Genomic DNA, 26,939 nt, shown 5'->3' with positions numbered 1-26,939 from the left:
AGTTAAACTTCCATCATTCAGGTCTGTATAATAACTAATGATGATACTACAGACCTGAATGATGGAAGTTTAACTTCTGAAACATGTAGTCTATAATAAAACTCAAGTGGTAAAAAACAAGTGTTTTCTTTAATCATTGAAGTTAACTAGTTTGCAATACCACCTTAGAATTGTAACAAGTACTCGTATTGTACAGTTCACAGACGACGAGGTAATTAATTATAATTAGTTTAGTTCATAAGGTATGTATGTACATAAAAATAATTCGCAGTTTCAATTAATTTATCTATTTTAACACTCACTGAGTATTTAAACTATATAAAATTAATGAGGAACAGTAAAATAAACTAAACCATAAAGTTTTCATAACCTATATATGTTAATATACTAATATGTAAATGTAGGTTTATTATAGCGGTCGGTGATATTATCTTGACTGTACGGTTACAAAGTAGAACAAAAATCAGTTTACTACTAGTGCAATTAAGATTCAAAACATTTTAGTATACCTACTTATCCGTCGATCACGATGCTTTCCATAAATTATAGTATAAGTTTATGCATCTTCAATAAAAACATACGCGAGTGTTTCAAAGTAAGTGTTTCCATTAACTTACATTTTTATGTGCAAGTACTAAATGCAATATAAATATCAATAGTTGATGATAAAGACTGGCGCTGTCCTAGCTTCCAGTCATGCTTTTACCAGAACAAGAAACTTAAGTTTTTAACTTATGTTTTACTTAGTAAACACAACTATTTCTTAAAATCTATTGTGATAAGTGTTTTGATGCATTCCGCATCATTTTAAAACAGCGTATGTGAAGCTAAGTTTAAAATTTAGAGTTGTTTCCTTGGGACGTTGAAGGTTGAAGAGGGGGCAGGAGCTGTTTCTTTTTTTTATTGTTTAAAACTTAAATAAAAAATGGATAGATTTTACCACGAAGTGACGGCCGAATCAATTAATGGAAAGAAACTTTGGCCTCGGATTTGATGAAAAATATAGTTTTATTAGTAAATTTATGAGTTTTTGAATAATTAGTTAAAATACCATTTATATTTTTTAAATGTGTTTAAAGTGGCTTCAGTAGCTATGCGACCCTAACGAACCCGAGCAAGATGTGACAAATGTGACAAAACTGACCAAGCAATCTGACGCTGTAGCTAAAGGAATATAAATCTTCGACATAACTTTTATCATTTGTCGAAGAATAAACAATGTGTCATATAAAGTCACTGCAACCCTTGAGGTAGTATTTTACGAAAACTGTTATTATTACAATTCTTTGAGGTGATAAAAAAAAATGCTGAGAAAATAATTTCCGTGAATTTAATTACCATCTTTTATATGTCAATAATTGAATTGAATATAAATGTGTTTATCCTCTTGTTCGAACAGTACAATAAAATATTTTATTTTACTATTTGAAAGGTATCTCCGAGAATATAAAAAAGAATTCCTGACGTCGGAACTCCCAGAAGACAAATCTGGGACCATTAAGGAAGAATGCGAGCCAACAGGCCAGGAGTAAGGATATTGATGGGAACATTCATCACTCAGATTGATTGGGGAGGGATTTCACAGGATCCGGAGAAATAAAGAGTAAAAAACTTTCCCCATTAGGATACTAACATTCTAATACATACATAAATAAGATTGTTTTAGAATTTCCCCTATACTTTATCATGCATATGATACTGAATTGAAATGTCGCATTGTTATTTTGATCGAAAATCGGGTAGGCACTGAACCATGAAAATTAAACCCTAACGTATAGAACAGAACGAATGCGAATTTACCTATATTTTAGATTGTATAATTACCATTGCAAAAAAAAACAAAACAAAATGCAAACACCCTAGATTTAAAATCAGTGTTTTGAATGTTACATAATAATTTCTAAATTTAAAAAAGTTTTAAATTTCTGCTTAACTATTTTTTCTTTTGAGTAATTATTAAAACGTATTAATAATCAAACAAAGCCTTTATTTTTATTTATAAAAATGTCATGGCGTTGTTTGTTTTAATATATTTTTTAAATATTATTTTAAGTCCATTACTCCGGAATTATGAACGCTATATCGATGTCGAATTATCGTGTTGATAAGCATTACATTCGTTAGCCCAGTAAATCCCCAGACTTCCATATTTTTCTTCATGTTGAGATAAAGACGAATATAAATAACTTCTTAGTGGAGATAATCTAGATAAGAAGTTATTTATATTCTTCTATTACTTATTTTTATTCTTCTTATATATATATTTATATATAATAAATATATATATATATATATATATATATATATATATATATATATATATATATATATATATATATATATATATATTTATATATATATATATATATATATATTTATATATATATATATATATGTATGTATATATATACATTTACATATTTATATATATATATATATATATATATATATATATATATATATATATATATATATATATATATATATATATATATATATATATATATATATATATATATATATATATATATATATATATATATATATATATATATATATATATAGATAATCCAGATTTGTGAACAAGTATTTGGACACACTCAAAATGTTTAAAGAATAACATTTCTTCTGGAATTCCACTTAGTATGACGACATACGCATTTTGAGGCAGGATGTTAATTTTACCGATGAAAAATCAAATGAGTATTTGTTTTCTACCCAACGAAAGTGAAATCGAGCTTACAAACAGAGTGCTTTTCGATATCGATAAACAATTAATGATTCCAGCCCCGGTAATGAAGTAGGTACAAGATAAGTTGACATCGTAAATAAACGGTTAGCCGATGAAAAATTGTAGAGGACACTTGGAGAGGAGGTCAGTGGACAAGTTGACAGGATGTTAGTACGTGGGGGGCGTATTGATCAGGACGGTGGTACGGTGGCGCGCACCTCTCCTCCCCCTCCCCGCGCTCCCCGCCCCGCCTCAACCGCTCGCCCACACAGTCATCATGGCCTATTATATGTAGGGGTAGGAAGCTAAGAGGATTTTTACTTTCCTCAAAACAACCTTATTTAAATGACTTACATATTTACGAGATATAAAAGAGTCTGCATTCACTATGCACGATAAGAAGGGACAAAAAAGTCAGAAGGAAATATGGGATTAAACCCTCGCAATTCGGCCCGATACGTTAGGATGTCAGGCCTTTATATACAGTAGTATCCTGACTTCCTGATGTTTTAATGTCCCGATATTCGAAAAAAAATGATCCTGAATGTTTTCGAGATATTGTATTCAAAAGACTGAGTTACAACCCGTCGATCAAAATTTTGGAGTCCTAAAAGTCCTAAAAGTTTTGAAAACTGGAAATGATGAGATGTTGAGGAAACAGACCAACCCTACTCTAGATTACGTGGAAAATGAATCAATCAGTCTTGTATTTTAAGTAAGAGTTTTATTAAAATTAGCTGTACCTGTCCACGCGTTGCTGTGGCTCAGTCTGATTAAATTGAAAAAATATCACACATTTCCGATACGTTTAATATCACAATGTTTGTGGGTACATAATATTTTAGCAGCTCTCAAGAATCACGCTGTCCGCCATGAACAGTATTTAGTATTGCGTGTGTTCCTTTTACTTTTAACAAATGAGCTTTTATCCCGGTTTAAAAAACTATTAAAAAAAAAACAAGTTTTATATACAGTTAAAATATATAAAAACACGCGTGAATTCGAATACAACGTTGTATCAACTTCAATTTCAAAGTATTCGGCGAATAGGTTTAAGAGGTAGGTAAATGATTTTTACCAAAGGAGCATTAACTTCTTTTAAATATAGATATTATATCATTATAAAGTAAATACATGGTTATATTTTCATGTACATGTAAAGAAATGTATTTTTTGAATCTATTTCATTTATAAAGTATTCCGCCAATAAGACAAAAAAAAACTAACATGACAAAGTAACGTCAGTTTTGAGAGAGATTTAATAAATATAAATTGTCGCTTCTTTGCTTTTTCAAAGCAACACAATTATAATATATTGAGTCAAACATGAAAAAAGTACTTTTATTATTTTTAACTTGTAACAGTAATTTGAGAATAAGAGTATCATAAATGTGTGACTAAGTTTCTGATCACGAGGTTTAAGAAAAGAAAGCGTTACTTCCTATGTAAAACTGTTACCATATAAGATTTAAAAAAAAAGATAAATTAAATTATTAAAACAATTAATTCTCATATATATTTTTCAAAATAAATATAATGTAAGAAAAATATATGTATTTCGTTGAGGCTTTGATTTGAAATCACATTGTTTTGAAGGAAAGTCACGTTCTGTATTACAGCCCTAATAATAAGTTAGATTAAAATAATAAATGATATTTTGCGTAATTTATTACGAGCCTGTGGGGTCCCTATAAGGACGTCACCTCACGGACTTTGTTTAGGAATTGTTGATTAAACTACCAGTTTATGCTTTATGTGTTTGTCCATTTTGTGTGTTGTTTCGACGTTGTTGTCGCGAGGTAAATTTCGGTGGCGGCGGTTATGGCCATTGGATAAACGATAATCATTTTTTTCTCAACAAATAAAGAAATGCGAACATCCCCAATAAAAGTGATGTGTAATCAATAGTGGCGTGGAGAAGAAAATAAACCTTTGGAGAGTAAAAGTTAGCTATTTTAGTTAGTTACCCTTACGACATGTGTTGTGGCATAGTTGGGTAGACGCTCGACTGTGTACTGGCATAGTGGGTTCGATAACCGATAATTGCAAAATAAATTCAAGATATATTTATGTTCAATTGATATGGGTGTTGGTGATGTATTTCTCACATTTACCTTTCCTATCCGCACTATCCTACCTGCAGACAAGCCTCTAAAATAAAGACTGCGGGTTATTCCTATAAATAAATATAAATCTTAAATTAGGACAATATTTGTGATCTGTTTTATCTCATCTCCCAAAAATTAATGGACAATTTTTCATCTACTAAACAAAAATGTAACTGAATCCCTTATACAATACATAAAAGGTACGATAATATTATAAGGTATGAAAAAATATTTTATTGCATGTAGAAAAAAACTTAATAAAATGTAAATTGGCAAGCTGAAAAGTACATTATCATGAATTGGCGGGATAAGATTGGTAAGCTAATTATATAAAATGGCGGATATAGAAAAGATTGCTAGCTTTTGAAAAACGATAGCCCATTTTTTCACCAAAGCAAAATATATCACAAATTTTATGTTGATTCGAATAAACATCAGGTTAAGTATATATATTATATAAAAGCACGCACAACAGTCTCTTTTACAAAGAGTTAAATAAATAAAAATATGCGTAAACATTGTACATTTCAACAAACACAAAAAAAATATTTTAATTTCTTTCTTCTTTGATCACTACCCGCACTCAGATGGTCCATAGGATACCGCTTCGGATCGATGGAGTGTTGAACATATTTTTTTCACGAAGTGTGGGTGATCAGATCACGCTCTAGATTCCTGGATTTAGGATGAGGATTTAGTTGACGGGAAACAGATCACAAAAGTGAAGAAGGTATATGTAGAAAAATTGAATGGCAGTAATGGCTAGTAGCACTTTGGGTTTCATATCCGTACGCATACTAGCAAATGTAGCTTATACTCTGTTAATATTATGTACGATAAGAAATGTTGAGGTAAACCAACACTTAAGGAAATATTAAATAAATACAAATTTAAAAACACTAATTTATATTATTTTTTACATCTCAACGAAGATGAAGAAGAATACGGAAGTCTGGGCACTTACGGGGCTTATGACTGTCATAGGCTGGTTTAAGTGATCACTTTACACACGTAAAAAAATCATATGAAAAATAACTCCTGTAATTGAAGATAATCCAGATTTGTGAACAAGTATTTGGACACACTCAAAATGTTGTAAACACTAATTTATATAAAAAGTGATATGATTGTAAAATGATGTGTAGATAAGTGATTTTTTAATGTTTTATATCATAAGATAAACAAATTTATTAGTCTTGTTGTTATTATCAATGATAAATAGTTTTTGTTCAGCATTGAGATTTTAAAAACGTTTTCAACGGTATCCTTCTCCTTCCTGCTAAATCTATTATTTTAAACCATACCCTTTTTTTTAATCTCTGAATATTTTTAATAGGTTTATAACAAAAATGTGGAATTGTTTAATTGGCTTTTTTTAACGTAACTATTTTTGTTAATGTAATGTTATGTTTATAATTGTTAATGTAACTATTGTTTATTATTTTTTTATATGTGTGTAAGCTGTACAATTCCCGAACAAATAATATAAAATAAAAATAAATAAATCAACAAATGTTTTTAACTATATGTTTTTTTGTCAATCTATTCCTTTTTCTCGAGAGCCCCTTTTAATATGTCTGTACTCAAATCCGTGGTATTATTTCGAATGGAGAAAATCGGTTTTCGAATCGAAGAAATAAAATCAGGTCAGAAAGGCACTACTGGGCCACCCCTGTATTCTCCCTCTATGGGGTGGGAAATAGAATAACGGTTCACGGATGTTTTTCCGGATCGAAAAAATATTAAGAACCCACATTATGGAGTACTGCGTACACTGGTACGTCTAGTTAAAGCGATATACTTCCAACATATTTTTGAAGCAAAATATATTTGTTAAAAGTTTATCGGAAGGATTATATCAACCATTTTCTAAGGTCTCGTTGAAATAATATTATAGCTTTATAAACCTTCTTAATAACATTTTGAGTGTGTCCAAATACTTGTTCACAAAATCTGGATAATCTCGAATTACAGGAGTTATTTTCATATTATTTTTTTCATCTCCTCAAAAGATGTCTCTAGTGAAGTTCTAGTGATTCAAGAACTATGTTTAAAAATTGTTTCATATATATAGAACTTTCAAGAATTTGAGTAGTGTGGTTGTCAATAATAGGTAGAATTGGTGAATGTTACACGTGTGTAAAGTGATCAGTTAAACCATCCTATGACGGTCGTTAGCCCCGTAAATGCCAAGACTTCCATATTCTTCTTCATCTTTGATGAGATGTCAAAAAATAATATTAAAAACATACATTATTTTTTTAATTACGCCAAATTAAAATCAAACTGACTTGCTTTAACAAAAATATTTTGTATATTAAAAGCATTGTTAACTTTGTGGTATGGTAATATAACAAATTTTTCTACAAATTTTACTTCAATGACCTAATGATGGAATGATTATTCTGAAACCGTTAGTGACGAATTAGTGTTTATTAAAGTGGTATTACACAAAGTTAACGATGAATGATAAGGAGAGTGTTAAAGATACGTATTCCAAAACTAACTTTTTAATTTTTTTGGTTTTCACAAACCACAAAGTTTAATTAAAAAAACTCAAGTGTTGAAAATAGATGCCTGATGCGAATACTGCGAATAGTGCCTCTAATATCGTCATTAAAAGGAGAAGATGAACATGGTTCAGACACGTCCTGAAAATGCAGCCTAAGAGTTTTAACCCCTCAAATTTCTTCTTCCAACCCTGAGGATTTTGACGACCCGGAAAACCACAAACTGACATTCATTGACTGTACTTAGCGGAACTTCGGGATGCTGGATAGATCGGGGAGGAAGTCAAGGAAATAGTGTGTGACAGGATAGATTGGAGACGACTAAGAGTGGCCATATATGCTCCGCTCCACCTTGTTAGTGAACACGGATGAAGAAGAAGAAGTTTTAAAAAATTGCATTTACAAAAAAATATAAAACGATTAGTATCGGTTATTGAACTGATCGACCTATTAATTTGCCTTAATCAATATAATGTTTTACTCAGAACGCCATGTTGTGATTAAATAACTTTTTTATCTATATTTTGAATCTCTTAAGATTAACATTGTACGTATCGTGCACATAAAGCAAAATATATTGCAGTACTTACTCGGAAAACTAGTGAACTAACACGTTTCCTACTTCCTACGTTGTTTCCGAGGGACGTGTGGCTAACGCCTTTGATAATTCCAAAGTGTTTATAACGGTAATTAAATAGTAAGCATGTTAATTTACCGTGAAAAGCACCGTATAATATTGTAGCCTGGTGGAAATTGTAAAATCTGTACGGTAGCACATAAAACCCATAGTGAAATTAAACATTGGCTAGCAGTAAGTTTTTTTACACGTTTAATTAAATTTCACTTAGCAAATACCTTTTTTTTTAAATATGCATTATGACAAGTGTTTCGATGCACAGATCATCATTTTCAAACACTTTATTGTTTATAATACCGTTTTGAACAAAAAAGTTTAAAAATACATCAATTGGTCTAGCATTCACTTTTTGATAATATGTATCCATTTTTAATTAAAAAAATATTTTTTTTCATTCAAACCCTTATCCGCACCCCAATGGTGCATAGGGCACTGCATCATATAAACGCAGTGTTATCTCGATCGTTAACACATGAAGGAAAGGTGATCAGCCCTCCGCTTCCGGTACCAGTCCAAGGTAGTATTGAATAAATATAAGAGTGAAAAAATCACTTATATTTATTTGACCCCCCCTGGGAATCGAACCCGGGACCTCCAGTACGGTAGCCGAGCGTGCTGACCATTACGCTACGGAGGCGGACAATTAAAAAAAAAAATTACTCTGTACATACCACTATTCCTTAAAACCTATTGTGACATGTTTTTTTATGGACTTAGTAATGATGCTAAATGCATCGAAACTTGTGCCGTAATAGGTTTTAAGAAATTGTGGCATCCACAAAGTAAAATTTTAATTCAAAATGATTAAATATAATTACAATATGACTGGTAATTCAATTAATGCTGTATAATGATAACTCCATGATAATTTAGAAACTAAGATACTATCCACGCAAATTATTAACAAATTATTTTTCATTATTTTTCACATCTCAATATAGATGAAGAAGAATATGTTATAAGTCTGTAAAGTAATCACTTAAACCAGCTGACGATCGTGAGCCCTGCAAATACCCAGACTTCCATATTCTTTGTTTTGAATATTGAAAGCATTAACTTTGTGGATCATATTGATATATTATTTCGAGAAATAAAAATACTTTGTGTTCTGATCCACTCACATTTTTATTAACCAACTAGTTTCGGCAACAACCTGTTGCCCTCTTCAGGGTTTCATTTATTACTATAGTTATACATTTATTACTATAGTAATAAATGAAACCCTGAAGAGGGCAACAGGTTGTTGCCGAAACTAGTTGGTTAATAAAAATGTGAGTGGATCAGAACACAAAGTATTTTTATTTCTCGAAATAATATTCCATATTCTTCTTCATCTATGTTGAAATGTCAAAAAAATAATGTAAAAAAATACTCATCATTAAAGATAATCTAGATTATCTATTATATAGTATATTATTTTATTATATTATAATATAAAACAACTTTGTTTTAACCACTTTTTATTGGTACACCTTTTCCAACCGGTTTCAAGAAGAACCTTGTCATCATCAGGGTTTACGTATTAATTCTAAAACATAAAATACTCATAGTTAGGTTAAATTACCCTTCCCTTACGATACCAAAAACTTCCACGCACTCAGTACACCATATGAAAATGTGATTTTAAAAAATGTGATTTAAAAAATGGGAAAAAACTCCTAAATGTTGCTCTTAAATAAATATTTGGACACACTCAAAATGTTTTAAAAAAATTTTCTTCTTTAAAATGCTAAATATTACATATTACATTTAGTGTACTAGTTTATGGGCATGTGATTCGTTAACAAGTGATACATTTTCGTAAAATAATTGTAATATGTGAAGAAGAAAAACCGATAGTCAGAGGATTAATTTTCCTAAATCCGTATTTTTCCGAATCAAGATTCCGATTCCGGCCACCGAATCCAATTATCCACGATGACACAAAGAAGTTCTCGGAATTGATATTCAGCAAAATACACGCGACTGTAGCAAATAGCGAGCGGTCGGAGAAATCCCTTCATCCAATATCTCTTATACTCCAGCTCCAATTAGGCATTCCTGTCGCGGTGAGTGCCGATTATTATTGGAGTGGACCCACGTAATGAATCTGTATCACTTAAAGGAACTCGAGTACCCACCGTTTCCCCTTCAGCGTCACTCGATATAAATACAAAATCCGTCAATCCCTATTCGATTTCATTTTAACGATACGACAGGAATTAATGATTTATTAATTCGCAGGATGACATAATGTTCGAATACATAAGTGTGATGAGTATTTTTGTCCGCCTCCGTAGTGTAATGGTCAGCATAATCAGCTACCGTTCTGGAGGTCCCGGGTTCGATTCCCAGGGGGAGTCATGTAAATATATAAGTGATTTTTCACTATTACCCTAAATTGATTCAATATTACCCTAAACTGGTACCTGATGCGGGGCGGCTGATCACCCTTACTTCATGTGTTAATGATCAAGATAACACTGTGTTTATTTGATGCAGTGCTCTATGCACCATTGGGTGTGGATAAGGGTTTGAAGAAGAGTATTTTAACCAACTAGCTTTTGCCATCCTATTCAACAAAATTAAATCGAATCCGGAGGTTCGCTGTAGCACAGCTCCTCTTGCGACCCGCTGACATAAATAATATTAGATCATATAAAACGTAAAATTAACATTCTGATTGTACAATTCCATGCTTATATTAAACATTCTATTTAATTTTATTGAAAAGTAATTGCCGCGGATCATTGCCCCCATATCAACACATTTTCCTAATTCACTAAAAAACCTGACATGATGTCCAAAAACCAAGAATTAAAGGATGATCCATTTATACATATATAAGTCAATAATTTATGTAGAGGAAATGTTACCAGATACAAAAATAGGACCGTAGGTTTCAATTTTGTCGAACTGGCTTATCAATTATTCATAATTTATGAAATAAACCCAATAAGAAAAAAAAACATTTATTCGTCGTATTTACATAAAAATTCATGTATAAGAACTAGAGAATTTGCGTAAAAATTAAGTGAAATCAAACATTATATGCAATAAATCAAATCTTGATCTCAGAAAAGAAATTTAGCTACTGGAATCCAGTATGACTATGTTATTAAATTACATATGCACATCGTACATAAGTCACGTACCGCTCCACTAGATTTCTTAAGTGCGAAATTAATGTAGTATATTTTCCTCAATATTAATTTTGTTTTATAATTACAATTGTGTTTAAACATTCAAGAAGTTAACTGTTTTTTGGAGACGCCACGAAAACAATATAAATTGTGGATAATTTATGTGGTGCCCTTTGGTTCTCTTTTTGCACTTTTTTCTCTAAATCTAATTTGTATAAGAATGACAAGAAGATGGAAAAAACATGCCATTCTTAATATATAAAATCTTGATCTCAAATACGTTTCTGTACTCTGCCTTTATAAATATTTTTTTGGGATAACAGGATATTTTTAAAATTATACACGCAAATATTAAATAAAACAAAATGAGTGATTTAAAAAAAGATCCCAAATATTATTGCCATGATTTTTCTTGTTTCTTCGCGAATAAATATGAGTTTAATGGGAAATCTCAAACAATGGCTCACTCTTGATATATGAATGTGCACAGTTACAGGTAATGTGCTAGGCAGCTAGATGCAGGTAACTTGAGGCGGCTAGAAGCGACACGTGCTCAGGAAATTAAAAATTCCAGAGGTATTCTCTGGAATGGCAGAACGTGTGCGATAAAATTGAAAATGTGGAAACAAATTTCCAATGCTGGGGTCACGAAAATTTTACAAAAATTGGTAGGTGATGGAATTTTACAAATTTCGTAATCGAATGACAATAAATTTTGCATGTTTTATTTGACTTGATTTCCTTCGTGAATTTCTACATTTTGAAATTGGATTTCTTTGAGAAAAAGAGAGCAAAATGATTTATTATTTTATTTTTTCAAAACTAATTTTATTTCTGTTTATTTCTAATTTACCCTTATTTTAACTTATCGTTTTCCGTCCAGATTATGTCAAAGCATCGTGTAGATAATTTTAAACCAAATAAATGTATGTGAAAAAGAATGGTCTAAATTATATTCATTTGTTTTTCAGAGAAGACCTCGAAATTCACGAAACAACGAACAAAATCTTTTGAACAAATATCAAATATGTAAATTTATCTATTTAAAACTCACCCCTAATTTAAATAATAAGTACTGAAAGAGAATAAAACCTTAGCTACCAGAAAAAGCGGAAAAAGTCATCTATCGAAATAGCATTAATGATAAACGTAACTTCGCTGTTAATTTTTTTTTTAAATAATAGGCAAAAGTCTATAAAGAAGTATACGAAGAGGCAATATTTATATAATAAAAAAATAATGCTATAAATTTCATTATAATATCTAAAACCTTATAAAATTTTTAAAATAATATTTTTAGTATAAATTTAAACTTAAGGGGGCTTGGACGCTGTAGTCATCGTAAGTTAGTCGGTCTAACGTATTTGCGAAATCTTAGACGACATTTTTAGGGGGAAAGTTACAGACTGGAAGAAACTCGAGAAATAGGTGTGTACATAGTTAATACACGAAAATTGTATTATTGCGATTGAAAGTACGTTTGCCTCCGCTGTTTTAAGAGAATAACGTTACAGTCGGCATGAAATATCACTGCTTGTTATGTGATATGAAAGGGGTGAGATTGAATGGAGGGAGGCTTCATTCGTTCCCCACGGCACCCTCCACCGCCTGCACAGACCCCCGGACACCCCTCACCCATAGCAGGATACGGATATGAAAGCTTGTCATGAGTACACAGAGTTGGGCGCGAGAAGTCTAGCTTTACGTAAATGCATTCACGTTCAACGTTTATTTACAGCCTCCCATGGAGTGATTGTATTTTGCACGATAATCATTTTAATGCAGTTAGAAACAGAAATATAAACGTAACCATGTGAAAAAAACTTTTATATTATACATATGTACCTAGAGAGAATGTGTAATAATTGGACTGGCTACAACGCAATATAATATCATTTCTACATTGGAAGGTATACGTGATAAGCGTACACAAAAATAACAATTTACTTTATTATATTTCTTTATTTTCTAAAAATAAATTACTTACTTCGAAAGATGTCACTTTTGTATGTTTATAAACCTTTTTACACGCGTTAAAATATACTATATTGGACACACTCAAAATATTGTGAACAAAATAACTGGTCAAATTATGAGCTTTATAAATTAATTAAATCATGTTTTTAGGCGTCTCCCAGTATGTAAAAATAACCCGGGGTTCGGATCTTGCAAAAATACAAAAAGAGGTCTCTTCTAAATAAAAGCTATCTCAATCAAACCATATATGTCTGTTGAGGACTCAACTACGAAGTGTCATGACATTGATGATATATGTATGAGATCCAAAATTTTGAGTATTGTGGTTATTAATCATGGGTAGAATGGTAAATGTTACAGTATGTACAGTGATCACTTGACCAATCTATGACAGATTTTTACAAAACAAGGCTTTCACATTCTTCTTCATCTATGATGAGATGTCAAAATATTGGTGTTTTTTATTTAAACTTAAAATAAACGGAATATTTTTTTAAGTAATATATTGTATTTTTTTATCTCTATCACTCTAATATTTATTTAAATTACCCTGGACTAGTCATTGAAGCGCAGGAGTGATCACCTTGCCGTCATGTAAGTAACAATCAAGGTAACACTGCAGCAATACGATGCAGTGCCCTATGCACCATTGGGTTCGGATAAGGGTTAGAAGAATATTGTACTTATCTACAAAGGCGCTGCCTAGTTGGTTCGATTATGGACATATCTGTTTTCACGATTTTCTGCATAGAAATAATCCTCAGACATGTAAAAAGCAGAATTTCACATCACGCACCACGAAGGTAAAGGAGCCAAACTTTAATAAATTTTGGACTCATTCAAGCGTGGGATAACAGAGTGGTGCGGGGCGGTGGGGTGGTAGGGGTGGTAGGCGCGCAGGGGGGGGGCTCCTTTCAGAGACGGAGTAGAACAAGAAAAGGGATAGCTCCCGGAGAATCTCCGCCTATTCTTACATAAAAAGGCATAAATTCTTGAAAAGGCCTTCGGTTTATCACAGAATGAAAATTCTCGAACAAACAAAAAATATGAAGGAAAAAATTACAGCGGCGAAACCCTTCCAGGAGAGTATCGACGAAATTCATATTCAATTTCTTCGTACAACCAGTTACGGAGTACTAGATGAATCTTATTGTCCATGTCTGTTTAAACCGACGTTACTTGTAAAGGTCTTCACCAAAACGTTACATTTCTATTTTATGTATTAATTTTAAATCAAACACAGATTTTTTGAGTCTACTAAGTTGTATTTTATTAACAAAAACACATAAAAAAAATTATATTGTGACAATTGTTTCGCCTTGTTAGGGCATTATCAAACGAATGTGAAGATCAAATGGACTACGGTCCTTATGTACCTATACAATTCTAAGTGACAGTTTTAACACGTTCAGCAATAATTTATAGGAGACAACAGTAGCTAATGGGGGATATTACATTTCTTACGTTACATTTCTATTGAAATGATTAGTAATCAGGAATTCTTGCTTGTAAAACTGTTACGTTTTTGTGCGATTCAATGATTTCATATTGGTTTAACACAGGATTGGTAACGTTTAGTCACAACTTTAATTAAGATTTCAATAGAATACCGTTAACCCTTTCCGGTCCCCCAAAATTAAAAAAAAATCTAGGTAGACAGTTACATTCCAATTGGAAAAAAAAACGTTTGTGTTCTGCTCCACATACTGTTGTAATAGATACGAGTGACAAAAATGTAAGCTTGGAATTTAAATAAATAATACTTATGATGAAAAAAATGTCGAATAACATCCGACATAGGACCTAAGAGGAAAAAATCGATATCGAATGAGATTCGACATTGGACCAGTAAGGGTTAACACAACAGATTTGCATTTAAATGATTTTTTGTGGAATATAAGAAATGTAACTTTTTGGTGAGGACCTCCACACTTGTGACCAGTGAATAGGGACGAGTTGGCCGCGAGCCCTTACATTTCCCGGTAGAAGCAAAATTAACCCGTTGTGGACTGCACAAAAGAGACAAGAAACTTTACCAACTGACTAACTATTTACTCAGTCAATGAATTTCTAATACAAGGCAAATAATAGTTTCGTGCCGTTAATGAAACAATATGAGGAATACAAATAAACGTGCATTACACTAATCAATTTGTATTTATGTATGCATGTTAACTTGTAATTAAAGAAAACGAACCAATAATTGATACTTTTTGGTTAAAATGTTGCAGATTTTCTAATGTAATAGTAAAAAGTATTGCATTGTTAACATTATCATTCTAACAAAACCTATTGACAACCGATTTCAAAATGCGAAATGTCAATCCAAGTAACTAACTAACTAACCACCCCGCCGCTTCGCCGCAAAGGTAGGCAGAGAGAATAGAAAGCCACAACAATCTGTCTTTGTAAACATTCTACGCCTCTTTCACATTTATGCATCTTCTCATATATACCCGCCGATACGATCTGAGCGTATTTCAAGTATTTGAAGGTATTCCAGTATGTCGACCCAGAGCTGGTATTATAAACGCATTAACTACGTGGAATAGAAACAAAAGAGCAAATTTTTAGCGGAGACCGTAAACTAAATTTTAGATTTGTTTTGTTAATTGAGCAACACAAAAAGTATATTGTTTTTCGGTGTACATTATGGCATAGCCATAAAACCACCATCAACAAGAGGTTTTTTGTAAAATATAATAAATAAAAACTAACTGAGATCGTAACACTAATATGAGAAAAATATTAATATTGTATTTTGTATATTAAAAGCATTGATACTTCGTGGTATGGTAATAACCATGAGTGTAAGTCCATCTCCAAGCACAAGAGCTCAGTCTATTTTTTGGAGAGGTACAGCGAATCTAAAACTAAAAGTTTGCCATATGTATAAATGTTTAGAAAATGTATTATGTTGTACTTAAAAATGTAACTATATTGAATAAATAAAATAAAAACATTCTCCTTATCATCCATTGTTCACTTTGTGTAATACCACTTATAAATAAAAACATTTTAATACAAATGTCAAATCGTAATCATTTTATTTAATGACCTGATCATGGAATGATTTTCCGAAACCGGTAGTCACGACCAAGTGTTTATAAAAGTGGTATTACACAAAGTGAACATTGGATGATAAGGAAAGTGATTTATCAATATTCTGTTTAGGCAGTATAGTCGCGTGAATTTAGCGTCACATTTTGAAAACTTTTTTGGTTTTTTATTAAACTTATAAATGATGATTGATTTCTTACTGGTGTGTATGGGGTGCATCTCGTTCGACAAGTTCTCCGGGGAAGCCGGCCCAGGAGGGGGGCGCTCCCTGGTAGTAGTGGCCCTTCCTGCACTCGCAGCGGTAGCCCCCGCGACGGAGCCCCCAACCGTTCTCAGGAACACACTGTCAATACAAAAATATGACATATATTTAAAAAATATTTGTATATATTTATTTAAATCACAATTTATGCATATTTCAAACATTTTTTTTACAGAGACCCACCTTGTGTGTCTTGTCGGTGGAGTTCTATCATAATTATATCATCACAAAAAGTCGACAGTAAAAATGTAATGCATGATATAAATTTAAAAATTGTTATTTAGAATATCGCTCATTTGGTGCAACAATGACGTTTAATTTATTTTTTGACATCTCATCAAAGATGAAGAAGAATATGGAAATCTGGGCATTTACGGGGCTGACGACCGCCATAGGCTGGTTTAAGTGATCACTTTACACACGTGTAACATTCACCAATTCTACCCATTATTGACAACCACTCTACTCAAATTCTTGGAAGTTCTATAAATATGAACCAATTTTGAAACATTGTTCTTGAATCACTAGAACTTCACTAGAGACATCTATTGGTGAGATGAAAAGAAGCTTTTTATTGAGCATAAACTCTTATATTAGTACATGAGGTCCGAATCCTGGATTATAATCACACACATGAGAAACGCTAGAAAATAACATTTTCATTTTTATTACTTAAGCTTATAATTTGACCAGATAGTTTATTTACAACATTCTTTTCTTTTTAAATAATAATAATAATATGAAAAATAACTCCTGTAATTGGAGATAATCCAGATTTGTGAACAAGTATTTGAACTAACTCAAAATGTTGTCAACAATGACGTAATTACACTTTTTTCCAACTATTTAAATATGTCAAAATTTGCGGAGAGACTTTTTACATCGGGAGAAACATCGACAGAATTGATTTTTTGTTAGAGTTAAGGCCAAATCAAGAAATTAACTTCCAATTTCTCCAATACCACATAAACCTATAACGCTGAGTTTTACCGGAATTGAGTATGAAAGTATAAAATTAGTATGTTATCCATAAAATGTATGACTCCATGTAGGGAACGGACGTGAAAAAATGAGAAATCAGTTTCTTATAAATATGAATCACATTGAAAGTTTCATCAGTTGTCAGGAATGTATCAGAGAATGATCAGCCGAGAGCCTACTTTCATTAGCCGGTATACTCACACGACTTCCTACAACAACGGACATGATTCACTTGTTCCGTCTGTTCTTGTTTTCGGAGTATTCACTTATATCCGGTTTATTAATTTATGCACTGTATTAACAAGAAGTAGCAAGTGATTTATTTGTTCAGCTAGCAGAAAAATCAAAGTAGGTTTTTCATTCGTTAGTATAAACATTGATCTCAGCTACATCTCGTATAATACATATATTATATATTATACATATCAACCCTCAACCTCTTATTCATTCAAACTGCAACATACAAACGCAGTGTTATCTTGATCGTTAACACATGAAGGAAAGGTGATCAGCCCTCCGCTTCAGGTCCAGGGTAATATAGAATAAATATTAGAGTGAAAAAATCACATATATTTATTTGACCCCCTGGGAATCGAACCCGGGACCTCCAGAACGGTAGCCGAACGTGCTGACCATTACATTACGGAGGCGGACAAAAATAGAAATGTACATACTCTTATAAGTTACCACTATCAACACCCGATGGTGCATAGGGCACTGCATCAAACTGATGCGATGTTAATTTGATAGTTTATATTATGAAGGCCTCGTGATCAGTCCTATCAAAATTTTTAATTAATCACTGAAATCGAAAAATAAGTATGTAGTTGATATCAAAATGAGGACACAATAATAAACAATGTTTCGAAATAAAAGGTGATTTCTAGAACAATCTCTTGATAACTTTAAATAAAATTAGAGCAACATTAAAAAAAAACTATCATTTAAATTGATAGCAGATTTTCGTGAATATCTTAGAAAGACCTACCGCAGAACTCAAATTTTGCAACTTATACCTGTACATACTACTCTCGTATTCATATCGGCTGTCCAAACTCAAAACACAGTAAGGGACATTTTTTTGTTGTACGTTTTTTTTGCATTTTTGGACTAAGTAGATTCTACTTAATCCAAAATGCAAAAAAAGCGTACTACAAAAAAATTGTCCCTTACTGTGTTTTAAGTTTGGACAGCCGATATCTGCATGTTTGTTTTTTTAGTATATATTTAAAATACTTCTTAAACCTTTTACTCTATTACAGTTTCTACGCATTATTTATACTATATAGAACTATATCTACGCATTATTTTGCATATTTCTAAATCATTATACTGTGTTGATAAACCGATTTTTACAAGAACCCAATAAATCAAAGATGTACTCAAATAAATGTGTTTTTTTCTTGGTAGTCACATTTACAAATAAGGTTTTTTTCTTCACATATTTTGACAAACAGAACATAAAACATATGAGCATGTATAAGATTGAAAAAACTAAAATATTATTATGAAAAGTTATACGGGAACATAAAACAGAAAGAGCGAGTAATTTAAACGAAGTGTTTATTTGGGTTGAACATCGAAGTATGTGATTAAGGTACACTAAATAGCGTTAAGGTTAAAGCAAAGCACCCTGAAAAGGAGTACCGACGAATCATAAATATTTTGTTGGCACACTTCGCACCCATTACGGGCGCCACGTAAATAGAGCCTGTGACCAAATAAACATGAATATGTATACTGAATAACGCGAGCCTACAGCCGCACGGAACATATAGGATGTTTTTTATAGGTCTGGTTTTAAAACTGGCAACATTTCCTTCTCCTTCCTGCTAAATCTATTATTTTATACCATCCCCTTTTTTTTAAATCTCTGAATGTTTTTTAATAGTTTTATAACATAAATGTGGAATTGTTTAATTGTTTTTTTTAACGTAACTATTTTTGTTAATGTAATGTTTATTATTGTTAATGTAACTATTGTTAAATATATATTTTTTTATATGTAAAGCTGTACAATTCCCGAACAAATAAAAATAAAAAATAAAATAAAAACATTGTTTCTACAGACTGTCAATTTGACAGTAGACAGTGGATTTGTAGTCAGTACATTTTGCCATTTCACCATGAATAGAAATAGAATTTTCAAATTTCTTTTTCTGTTTATTTCTTTATTTTATTCATTTTATTTTTAGACTTCTTTTACAGAATATCTAATATACATCGGAGATTTTATTGCCACGAATCAATATCTTCCAACCGGACAAAAGCAGACAAGTGATCGTGATCAAAGGTTAAGCCTGTTTGTAACACCCGTTTGAAATTAGAGAACAGATTTATTTCTTTCTTTCAAATCCAATAAACTGTTTCTACAAACTATTAATTTGACAGTTGATTTATAGTCAGTACGTTTTGCTATTTCACCATAAATAGACTGAATGACCATTATGCGAGTCGTAGTTCAGTAAATAGGCCGAAAACAATATTCAGCTTGATCCTCTTTTACCACGCAAAATTTTATTCACCGATGAGGCACATTTTGGGTCCAATGGCTATGTCAATAAGCAGAATGGCCAAATTCGGAGTGGAGAAAACCTTGAAGCCTTTGTCAAGGTGAACTTAAATCTATTAAAAGTCACTGTTTAGTGTGCTTTATGGGCAGGTGGTATCATTGGCGCAATTTTTTAAAAGACGATCCAGGCCAGAATGTTACGGTCAGTGGAGAGCGTTAAAGAATCATGATTACTGACGTCTTCGTACCTCAGTTGAATAGCATTGATGTGACAGAGCTATGGTTTCAACAAAATGGCGCAACATGTCACATGGCGGATGCCACCATCAATTTATTTGGGAAAATTTGAATTTTTATACCTCTAAAAAACACCCTGTATAATACAAGTACACGGAAACGCGCGTCTGTAACAGTCAACCCAACGCTTCTGAGCGTTACTCATTTCGGTCAAATAATGAATAAATATAAGACTATTATGAAGGGGACTCTATCACTTCATATTTCTCTTTGCGATGAGATGAGGGTGTGAAAATGTGAAGTTGTGAATTGTTCTTCTTTTAACATCCCTTTATAGGAGAGTTTACTAAAGCTTGGTACTTGTACCACAGATTAATAATATTTTACTAACATTTATACAATTCATTAGCCTTTTTATCATTATTTTAAATTCAGACGCTTAGATAGGGTTTTTTTACAGGTATAAAAAAATAAAATTTCCCACAGTAAAGTAACGGTGGCACCCACGGTATGGCGTGTTGCGCCATCTTGTTGAAACCACAGCTCTGTCACATCAATGCCATTCAACTGAGGTAGGAAGATGTCAGTAAGCGTGGTTCTGTAGCGCTCTCCATTCACCGTAACATTCCGGCCGGCATCGTCTTTTAAAAAATATGGGCCAATGATTCCACTTGCCCATAAAGCACACCAAACAGTGACTTTTAATAAATGTAAGTGCGTCTCGACAAAGGCTTCTGGGTTTTTCCCATTCGACAATTCTGCTTATTGGCATAGCCATTTAACCAAAAATTTACCTCATCGGTGAAAAAAAAATTGAGTTAAAAAAGAGGATCAAGCTGAATATTGTTTTCGGCCCATTCACCGAACCTTCGACGCGCACAATAATCATTCAGTCTATTCATGGTGAAATGGCAAAACGTACCTACTACAAATCAACTGTCAACTGTAAAAGTGACAGTCTGTAGAAATACAATTGATTTGAAAGAAATATTTTATGTAAATTTGACACATTTGTTTCCCAGCAAACTTATTAAAAATGTGATTTTTTTTCTCTTTTCCATTTATCTACAGCAACGTGGCTGGGTACAGCTAGTTTTTAATAAAAATGTTTTAGAACCACTTGGTATCCACTCGCCTTCTATGGATGGTCGCGATACTATCTTTGTATGTAGATAGCAAGTCAATTATTTTTTCTTTAGTCCAATGTTTATTATGTCAATCAATTTATGATTGGGTACAATAAACCACCAAGTATAGTGTAACACGAACCAGTTAATTTGAATAATGTCAGTTAACGGTATACATTTAACTGATATAATCTAATATAATAATAATAAAATAATGTCACACTATCATATCAACAAACTGGAATATTATTTTAAATAAACAGTTTTACTGACCGTTCATATTTATTTTACCTCTGATTTATTTATATTCATATTTATTTTATTTTATTTTGTTTTTGTTCACATTTATTTTACTTTATACATATCTATACTATATATATTTATAATATTTTAAATATATATATATATATATATATATATATATATATATATATATATATATATATATATATATATATATATATATATATATATATATATATATATATATATACATATGTATATATCTGGGTTTTAACATAGATTATAACCTGTTATAGGCTGGTTAAGTGATAACTTTACGCAAGTGCGACATTCACCATTCTACCCATCATTGACAACCACACTACTCAAATTTTGGAACTCCTACATATTTCATTAATCTTATGACAGTATACATTATAGTTCACTGGAGCCATCTATTGTGGAATGAGTAATGATTGAATTTAGCAGAGGCCCTTTTTTATATAGATAAATTCAAATATATATTTTTTGTTTGTTTACATCTCAACATAGATGAAGAAGAATATGGTCTGGGCATTTATGGACTTCCAGATCTCCATATTCTTCTTTATCTATGTTGAGATGTCAAAAAATAATGTAAAGAAATAACTCCTAATTGGAGATAATCCAGATTTGTAAACAAGTATTGGGACACACTCAAAATGTTGTATTATACATTAAAATACTCTTCGACGTTTATGATTACAGGGATAGAATCGTTATTCGTGTTTTTTTCTTTGGTAAATGAATAAATACAGATATTAGTTCTAGAAATCAACTCTTCTTTTTCACTGTGGTCTAATTGTTCGGAAGATTTCACGTTCATAAAATTTCTAAAAAAAATCTTAGTCAAATTTGTTGCGATAAATTTTTAGTGGTCTATTATTTATTATCGTTATAAATGAGATCGATAATTAATAACCAGCCGCTCATAAATGACGATGTTTACAAGTTATTTAAAAATCCAGTTATTTTAACTTAAAGTTACAATCTTAATATTGAAAAATATTGTTAACAAAAACTACTCTCGTTTTAAATAAGTGAAAAGTTGTGATTACAAAAAAGTAGTAGTAAATTGTAAGCGAGTTTTTTTGTTATCAGAAATATAAACACTTTCAGTATATTTTTCAGCATCATGGAAAAAATATATTTATTTTATTAATATCGCTCACTCCTTTCAAGAACGTCATAAATCAAAAATCGACAATTTTCAGTTGTGCATGTTTTCGGAATGCCCAGAAAATGTACTATATCCCAGCAAAAGCGGCATATTTTTAACATAATATTTACTCGCTACATGGCAGAAAGTGTTGTTTTTGCATTTTGAAGAAAATGTATTGTTTAATTATTTTTTTAAATACACTAAATATTTTTCAAATGGAGAAAAAACCTTCAGGTTTTACCTAAAAAGATCTGTTACACAGTAAAAAGTTCAGTAAGTGGCTTGATATTTATTTTTATTACATTGTATTGTATTTCAAAACTTTGAAAACGTTCTACTGAAAAATCAAGTTTTTTGATTTATGACGTTCTTGAAAGGAGTGAGCGATATATTTTACCAAAATGCTGAAAAATATACTGAAAGTGTTTATATTTCTAATAACAAAAAAGCTCGCTTACCATTTACTACTACTTTTTTGTAATGTTAACATGTAATGTTATAATCACAACTTTTCACTTATTTAAAACGAGAGTAGTTTTTGTTAACAATATTTTTGCATTGCAGTGCATTGATATTATCAATGCATATATTATAGTTCCCTCAACTTGAGATGAAGAATCTATCGGTTTTGTACCAAAGAAGATGAACGTGTGAGTATTTCAAGGCTTACGACCTGGCATTTTGCTGACTTAAGTTATCACGTCATACACTTGTGTAACGTTTACCATTCTGCCCATTATTGAGTATTCGTACTGAATGTTTTTTTTTTGACAAATAAAAAATAGCCTATAAATGTTGACTTCTATATTTTCATAAGAGTAAATTCTTTATCTCTTGTTTACTTAAAAAAAATTGGATGAATGAAAATGTGGGTCAAAATCTATTATTACGTGGATAATAATAATTTTAAATAGAATTTTTTTATCCAATTTCACATTTTACCAAATGGTTAAATTCTCAATTTCGAGTATTATGGATTTCAAAGAAAATGATTTATTTTATAATTTTACATAGTTGTTCTTTTTTGTGAATCACACAATACGTTTTTTTTAAAGAATAACGATATCCTTTAGCTGGTTTAAGCAGAGATATGCCGTATTTTACAATAATAAAAGTCTGAAAAGTTCGGAGAGACCTCTAAGGTAGAATGGGAATATTTGACAGAACCTTAATAGATTCATAAATATATATCATGGTAATGTATGGTCCGCCGCTTCCGGATGTCTCTTGTTGAAGGTATGAATTCGATTTACATATAATAACGTTACCTTCTACCCGACACATGTCACATGTGTGTATACATAAATATTATTTTATTGTGTGGCACACAATACGTTTGGGATTAGTTCAGTTTAGATATTTTGATATTTATGTCTACCTTAATATCATTTTCGTATGGAAAATCGGCTCTTTCCACGTACAATAGAATAAATGTTATAATAAAGAAAAGCAAAATTTTTCCGTTGAACATTTTACTTTTACTGTTTGATGATTCGAGATATCACAAAAATATTTCATACATGTTACTTAACATTATTATATGCAAAGCTGTATAATATTTTTTTAAATACAATTTTACAAATATGTATCTTTCTATCGTATTACACTTGTCATTGAAAAACTAAATCTTTTTGTCGTTATTAATCAATTTGAGTTTTCTATTTATTACGATTAATGTATCAAATTTAAGTTTTTACACGATACCATTACAATATAAAACAACATAAAACATTTTTAAATAATAATAAATAATAATAAAAAAACAAAGCTCTATCATGGTGCATAAAAAATGAATCAAATTCGATCATCCCTATTTTAAAGTGGTCGTTAATTATATAAAGGCAAGGTAATCAGTTCTGCGCTTCAGATTTTAAGATCTAAGAGTTAAATATATCTGATAGAACGTAAATTGAAAAGCTCAGGTTGAAAGATATTCCTTCTTTATGAAAAAAGAAAACAAAAATAGTAGTTAGGAAAAAGAGAATAGCAGCAATGGATAGGGCAACTCGAGGTTACATACTATAATTATGTGTAATTAACGTTTATAGGTCTTTTGAGGCAAAAATACTTACATGTTGAGGACTACAATATTATATTAGTGACGTGTTGGAATTATTTGCGGATTATTTGTTCTCATTATTCGTTCATATAAACGATCACTATTGAGAACGAGAAAAAAGCCCTTGAATAAAAATGAAGGAGAAAAACATATTTGTAAATTATTATATTTTTTTAGTGAAGCAATATTGGCACAATACATATATGTATACGCCTAAACGTTAAACGTCTATAACCATTATCGTAATTCCAGCCGCAAACGAGATCGATTCGATGCGTGAATGAACACTTTCAATACCCCAAAAAAATGAACGGTTTTTGCAAGTGAAAATATTTTTTTCGTACTTCATACAAACGTGTATCATTATCCATTTTCTCTCTTCTGATAAGCATGTTTAAGTAAACATGAGTTTATTTACGATCGTACATCAAATAACAAAGTATCTATTAATTTGATTCAACGACTTTTTTTCAAAGAAGAGAAATTACATATGATCGTGTATTCGACAAATTGAGCACACGTTTCTATATCAATTAATATTCCTTAACTAGTTTTTTTTTACTTCAAAGATAAATTTGAATAAAAGTAGGATTTTGTGATTTTATTTTGTGAGGACATTTTAACACAGACATTACCCTAAATCATAATATTTATACATAGTATAATAAAACAACAATTTTATAGCTTTTCCACATTTATTTTATTTAACGAACGACCGAGTTTCGTTGTAACCGAAATCGCTAGTCTTATGATATCGATAATGACAAAACCCAGTCACTCGTCAAGTGAAATTAAATTAAAAAAAAACTAAAAGTTGTTGTTTTATTATATAATATGTAGTACCACCAAGAAAAAACAGCACAAAACTTAAATCTAATATTAATATTTTTGTTTAATATATTAATGTTAAGGAATTTTATTTTAATTTAAATTATTTTTCTTCTAGATTTGTTGTATGAATAAATTAGTCATACAATTTACGACTTTGTCTTAAAAAAAACATAGGTTGAATATAAGTGATCTTATTTTACAAATTATTGCACTATAATTCATTTTCAGCTTCCTTTCTAGGTTTGAGTAAAAAAATATCGAAGTAAAAAAGTACAATCACTAAATTTGTGCAGAATTTATATTCCCACAAGTTTGGTTATAAATATGTTTTACTTTAGAGCGTGCGAACGATGGATACTGTGCAGATGTTCCGAATGTGTTATTGTGGTATTGTAATATCAGTATGTTGTTTGATTGCCAGCTTTAAATTTTTCAATTTAAACATTTCCGTTTGTTTCTTTCGACCTAGTGTGAAAATGCCTTCACAAGGTGAAATAATTCATCAGAGTAACAAAACAAAAAACCCATTTTGATTTGTTGTCATAATATGTAAAAAAATAAAAAGATTGTAATAAATAAATGATAAATTTATTAAATGAATAAAGAAAAATGTTATATTTATTTAGTTTAATTTTATACATTTTTAATTTAAGTTTTACTTGGTTATTACCACTTTATTTTAAAATCTACTATGACACGCGTTTCGATGCAATCCGCATCATTTTCAACGACCGTTAAGTTAAGCTAAATCTAAATAGAATAAAATAAAAATTTTAATTTTTTCCACATGAATTTTATTTTACCAGCAACCGGGTTTTGTCATGACATCATGAGACTGGTGATGTCGGTTACGACGAAACTCGGTTGCTGGTCAAATAAAATTCATGTGGAAAAAATTACATAGTTGTTACTATAAAATGCAGTTCCACCAAGAAATGGCAGTACAAAACTTAAATCTACTAAATCTCCATCTTAAATGAGTTGTATCCTTGGGATGTTATAAAATAAAGAGGGGGCAGGAGCTGTTTCCTTTTTTTATCAATTCCTTCCGACATAGATCAGAGGCTTTAGTTAAAGTCATATTGTTAATTGTGGGTTTATTATAATTTATACTTATATGAATATATTTTGTTTCAAAATGTCGCAGTTTATGACTTTTCGTATTGATAACTTTTAGGAATTCTACCTTATTCTTAATATATGTGAGATCGTTATCTTTTAAATGGTAAGCGAACTGAAAAAAATATATATTTCTGAAACATGAATCATGTTCCCTGATTCTTGTTATCATTTTTCTTCATGTTCTTTCACATACGGTGTTTGAAAATGATCAAAATGCATCGACACATGGTCAAAATATAT

The 26,939-nt window shown here is 30.9% G+C and overlaps 1 protein-coding gene across 5 annotated transcripts in view; it reads right to left on the bottom strand.

Moving 5' to 3' along the window:
• The window catches only part of smog (G-protein coupled receptor 158 smog), a 106,391-nt gene that overhangs the window by 61,667 nt on the left and 17,785 nt on the right, over nt 1-26,939 (bottom strand). For all 5 annotated transcript variants that reach the window (XM_088270763.1, XM_088270764.1, XM_088270760.1 and 2 more), the window contains exon 6: nt 16,346-16,488. In XM_088270763.1, the coding sequence (XP_088126889.1) occupies nt 16,346-16,488 (143 nt within the window). The remainder of the gene's footprint in view (nt 1-16,345; nt 16,489-26,939) is intronic.

The sequence above is a fragment of the Brachycentrus maculatus genome, unplaced genomic scaffold, assembly GCF_059751285.1.
Source record: "Brachycentrus maculatus isolate JH-2025_06_01 unplaced genomic scaffold, ASM5975128v1 h1tg000395l, whole genome shotgun sequence".
Taxonomy (NCBI): domain Eukaryota; kingdom Metazoa; phylum Arthropoda; class Insecta; order Trichoptera; family Brachycentridae; genus Brachycentrus; species Brachycentrus maculatus.
The sequence above is the reverse complement of the archived record's forward strand: the minus strand, read 5'-3'. Positions and strand labels throughout refer to the sequence as shown.